This window comes from Poecilia reticulata, linkage group LG23 (assembly GCF_000633615.1).
Source record: "Poecilia reticulata strain Guanapo linkage group LG23, Guppy_female_1.0+MT, whole genome shotgun sequence".
Taxonomy (NCBI): Eukaryota; Metazoa; Chordata; class Actinopteri; order Cyprinodontiformes; family Poeciliidae; genus Poecilia; species Poecilia reticulata.
In genome coordinates, this window is record NC_024353.1 from 16494494 (window position 1) to 16500156 (window position 5663).

The following is a 5663-nucleotide window of genomic DNA, read 5'->3' on the forward strand; positions in this document are numbered from 1 at the left end:
AGAACTTTTGATCTACTTTCTACAGCAAATGTCTTATTACACTTGAATTAAGATAAACTAACTTAAAAGCAACTGTTCAGCAAGATATTGGAGCTTGTTTTAAGTCAATAATTTCTTATTATTGATGAAAATGTACTCGTTCCACAGACAGCAGATTATTTCACTTATAAGATAGAGCTAAAACATTTTCATCAATATAAAAGTTCTATTGACTCTAGACAAGCATATTTGCTGAAATAAGTTAGTTTTGTCTTATTACAAGTTTACAAATATATTTGAAGTAAAGACTAGAAGACCAAAAAAAGACTTGGTAAGACTTTGTGTTTTTGCAGTGAAACAGTGATTGTTTGAGGGGGGAAAAAAACAGCCAAACCAAATCCAAACTCTCTGTGTTTAGCCACGTTTTCAGTTCAGTTTCAGCAACAATCGTATGGTCAGAAAGGTTTTCAAAACTATTCAGTTAACCCTAACCCTGACTTGGTTATCTCTGCCTGGTGAACATTTTGTCTGATGATCTGAACCTCCCTTTCCTTCTGTTCCAGGATGAGTGAGCGGTGCATGCAGATCAGAAGCAAAGGGGCTCTTCTTGTTATGGTGCTCGTGGTCGGAGTCCTGGAGCTGTCCAAGTCGATAGAAGGGACGACAGGTGAGCCCCGCAGACACAAAGGCAACAACTGCCTTTATTATGCAGGAAATGGGCAGAAAAAGCTCTCCGTCTCTCTCTCTCTCTCTCTCTCTCTCTCGGCTGTCAGCATCTGGACTCTTCCTCCCATGGAAACCTGGTGGTAAGGTCACATCTGACTGGGAGGAAGGCATTATTCTTGGGAAAGCAGAGTGAGTCAGTAATTTGGCAGGGAGAGCGAACGCAGCGCAGCATGGTCCGGCAGAAATATGCAAAGTGAGCAATTTCCGTGCAGCCTGCTACAGTGACTTGCAAAAGCATTTCCATCTTTTGAACTTTTCCACATTTTTGTCACATTACAACCACAAACCTTAATGTATTGGGGTTTGACGCTATAGACCGACGCAAAGCGCTGCGTGACAGTGTCGATTATTTGAAAATGATGAGGCTGAAGAATGTTTTCCTCTTTCTTCTTTGGAAGTAACTCAACCCCAGTCAGTCCAGATTCAGTTCCTCTGTTGGATCTGACTGAACCATCTCAGCACATGCTTTGGACGGCAGTAGCTCAATGTTCCGGGTCAATGTCCTGCTGCAAGACGAACATCTGCCCCAGTCTCAAGTCGTTTAGAGATTTTTCAGGTTTTCCATCTCTAGGACTTTGTTCTAGATGCTTAAATCCAGTTTTGTCTCTGAGCGTGCCTTCACACCCGCCCTGTTCAGTCCGCTTTAATCAAACTCTAGTTCGTTTGCCTTGAAAGTCCGACTCATTTGTGGAGGTGTGAATGTATAAATGGCCCAAAGGTGGACTCTGGTCTGCCTATAAGCCTTGGTCTCAGTCCAGTTGAAGTGAACTCTGGTGTGGTTCAAAAGCCAATGTGAACGCCAACACAGACCGCTCCAAATGCAGGTAGCGGACTATAACGCAGGAACTTCTGGGTAAATACAACCAAAACAAACACTTGATATCTCTAGCGGGAGAAAAGGACAAAAAGAAATTTGGTTCTGTAGGTGAGGAGGTGAGCAAGTTTTTTGAAGGATTTGGTTAATTTGACTGTGTAGAGCTACAAAGGACAACAGCAACTGGAAATGTAACAAATGTTGCTGCTTTGATCTCTAATCAAACTGAGTCTACCGGACCATCAGGTGGAAAAACTCCCTTCAAATTTTGAGTTTCTTTCCTACGTGGTACTAGATAGATCAGATTTTGGAGAAGAAATGGATGCTACAGTTTAACCATAAGCACATATATTTATAAGGAAGAATAATTCTCACCTTTTCTACTGTTATAAAACATCAATCATTATGGCGCTACTTTAAACCGGTGTTTACTGAAGTGAGTTTGTATGTGTTAGAAAACAGTTTAAAAACCACCTGAACACATCATCTGAGATTTCCTATAGTGCAGTATACATTTAATATGTTATTTTTCCTTCATCCTACAGAGTCAAATACATTCAACAACTTTTATCTCACCAAGTCTCATCATATCTAACATAGTCGTGTTGGGAGTTTGCAGCGGTATTGATGGAAAACCAGATTAGTGCAGAAACAGGAGCCGGTTTTGCCATCCATGTCGGGATGTAAACATGTTTTGCTGCAGAAACTCATCTGATTCATAGAAGATTCTTTTTTTTTATTAAAACTGAGTGACTTTCTGCGCAAATTTGTGATGGCATCGCTGTCCCCGTCTCCTGGAAAACATTGGCTTCATGAATGTGAACGGTGTGTTTCTGTGCCACCTGCATGGCTTGGCATGATGAGCGGTTTGTATGTCCAAGACGTTTTGGTTTGTTTTGCAGAAGGAACAGTTTGATGCGATTGTGACAGCAGACATTTGCATGTGTGCAGGATGTGTGAGGTGGTTTTGAAAGCAAAAAAAAAAAAAAAGCGTCATTACCTAGACAGTTTTTCAAAATGGATACAGTAAAGCATGCTTTTGCAATTACATTTTTTAAATATCAAAACTCAGTAATGAAATCAAAATGTTAAAATAGAAACTTGTTTCATTTTTGCTCAAAAACATGGAAGATTGCTTTAATTTTCCTTTCATGTTTTAAGTATTAGAAATTAGCTAGAACTATTACTACACAGACTTTAATACTTTATTTTTTTATTCTACATATAAACGTTCTGGTTTATTAAAAGAAGTATTTTCCAGCGTACGTCAGATTTGTGTGTGTACCAGAAACATGTGAATACAAAGGTTCCAGCTTGGAACTTATATATATATATATAAAACAACAAAAAAATTGACAAACTAAAAAACAATACTTATTTCATGCGTTGATACAGAAACACTCAGCCTGAATGGCATGTTCTATCTTTCCTATTTTGATGAACAGCTAAAAAGAAAATGTTTTTCTATTATGTCTTTGCATACCATATGGAATTAGGAAGCACATACCAATTAAAATTTTTTGGATACTCTTTAAAAAAGCCTCATTAAATAGAAAAATGCTTAATTTTCTTTCAAATGTAACAGTATAATTTGTTTTTTATTATTTTGGACCAGATTACATTTCCCTGTTAGGCACATTTTTAGTTAGATAAAAACAAAAGTGTTATTTTTTAGTGTGAGATTAAGCTGCTACAACAAAACATACATTTGTTTTGAGGCTTCCTCAGCCTCACCAGGGTCAGTAAATGTGAAGAGTGTTGCATGACTCCAACAAAATCTCATAAAAAGCAGCAACCAAACCCTCTTTGTAATTGGAAAATCTCTTCTTTTTTTATATTTCTAAAACAAGCAAGGCCACGTCTGATCTGGAATTTCCCATTCCGTGCAGAATTCATACTTTACGTCCATCTGGGAGGAAAGAGTTTAAATTCTGACCTTCGAGCCGCACCGGGCCGATCCCCGCAGACTCTTTCCAGCCTTGATTTTCAGCCTCCATGACGGCGAACCACTTAGCACAAAATCAAAGCACACACTTTGTACAAGGCGGCCTTGAACCTGCGAGGAGTGAAATATATTTGACAGCTCCTGCTCTTTATTTTCAGGTATTAGTGGGTCCGGGGCTCCGCGCGGGAAGCAGCCGATTCACTTTGCAGTATATCACCTGAGGTGCTTTGCATACCGCTGTTAACGTTACAATGATGTAGAACTTTGATGTTCTGACTTATAGCTGATGCTGCCCGCTCCAAAGATCATTACTTTCTCTGCGCCCTTCCATTTTCTGCAGTTTGCAGTAGAAATGAGTTATGTAAAAAAAAAAAAAAAAAAAAAGCACCTGGTCGAAAAATGAGGAAGAAAAACCCTGCCAGACGTCGCCCGTACTCCAACTTTAATATCATTTTTAGGCTTTTCACAATCTCAAATAAGTGCTCGGAAAATTCCCCCACATGGAAGGTGGAAGGTGCCACCCGGTGCTGCATACAAACTTATGCAATGATCACATTATCATTCCCAACAGCTTCATGAATAAGACAAAGTGAGCGTTCTGCTTTGGCAGATTCTCCAGAGACCGATGTATAAACGCTTCTCGAGTAGAATCTTTTCAGCTCTGCACCAGGAGAGGAGAAGAAACCTTTCTGAAAGCTGATTTAGTGCCACAGATGGAAAATAAAAAAAACAACAGGTTGCTTCGACACCAGGGTCTCATAGTTTCTGTTTCTGGAAGCGGAACGTATTTTTAAACCGAAGAGGATCAGGGCCACAAAAACACAAGAATTGTTGATTTCAGTCTTTCACTCTTAATTTTTGACTTCCGTGTAAGTCAAAAATTACACGGAAGTAATTTTTCCGTGTAATTACACGGAAAAATTGTGTAATTACACAAAATATATATACATATATATTTTGAAATATATATATGTATGTATATTTTACATACATATATGTAAAATACATATATGTAAAATATGTAATTGTACATATTTCAAAATTTTACATATTTTGAAATATGTAAAATTCCATATTTTACTTTCAAAAATATGTAATTTTTTAAATAATTACATATTTCAAAAAGTTGAAATATATAATTAATCAATCAGGCGTCCCTCAGGGAGCGATACATGGTACCTTGAACTTTATTGAACTGTATTGATAACTTGAATTCTCACTTCGTTCATCCCTGGAGGATACATAGACAGATTTAACATGCAACATATAAAATATGATATTGTTGAAAATATGTTTGAATGTTTGACTGTAGAAATCAGTGTTAAAAAAGGGGGAAAAAACTTGTATAAGGAGCTCCAGGAACATGAATTGACACATTTAAGAATAAATTAGCATCTATATTTAGCAAATTCATTGCAATAGGTTCAAATTGTGTGTGGTGATATTAATATTGACATAAAAAAAACCACAGAAATCATCAATACAATCTATTTTCTTTCTCCAGTAATTATTAGAACCAAGTAGAACATCTGGTACGGCTACTTTAATGTCTGACATCTATAAATGCAGTTTACCATGATGCTCTCTGGTCTTGTTGTGAATCAAATCACTGACCATTTCTGCCTGTTTCTGTAGTTTTTCCAACACAGAAAATCGCAAGTGAGACTCATCTGACAAAGAACATCTGAACTTCTGCCTTCAGACCAAACTACTTAGGTAGCTACAGTGGACAAAAGCAAAGAATAGCTATTAGAGATTATAATTTTTATTGAGATTCAAAAATATGTTGCATGACTGAAAGGTGTTCCTATAAATACCAGAAATGATTCCCTGAACAGTCTGTAATTCCTGTTTCCCAGCTCACAACCCGATCCTTGTGTCTCCTATAAACACCGCCGTTACGACTTCCTCAATAAAACATCTCCAACTCGGTTCAAAGTACAGTAAATGTCAAACTTTCTGCCATTTCCAACATCAAGTATTAATAACTTCCCCCAGACTTTCTCCGGAAACACGTCTGAGAGTTTCCATGCATGGCTGCTTTTCCTCTTTGCCTTCGCTGGGAGACGGTGAGCGTGACAGCAGCAGTAAACACCAGGAGAGAGGATGGATGGATGGATGGATGGATGGATGGATGGATGGATGGATGGATGGATGGATGGATGGATGGATGGATGGATGGATGGATGGATGGATGGA

At 38.1% G+C, this 5663-nt stretch overlaps 1 protein-coding gene across 3 annotated transcripts in view; it reads left to right on the top strand.

The window, feature by feature from the left end:
* tafa2 (TAFA chemokine like family member 2) overlaps positions 1 to 5663 on the top strand; it is a 70915-nt gene that overhangs the window by 51180 nt on the left and 14072 nt on the right. For all 3 annotated transcript variants that reach the window (XM_017302917.1, XM_017302916.1, XM_017302918.1), the window contains one exon: positions 543 to 646. In XM_017302917.1, the coding sequence (XP_017158406.1) occupies positions 543 to 646 (104 nt within the window). The remainder of the gene's footprint in view (positions 1 to 542; positions 647 to 5663) is intronic.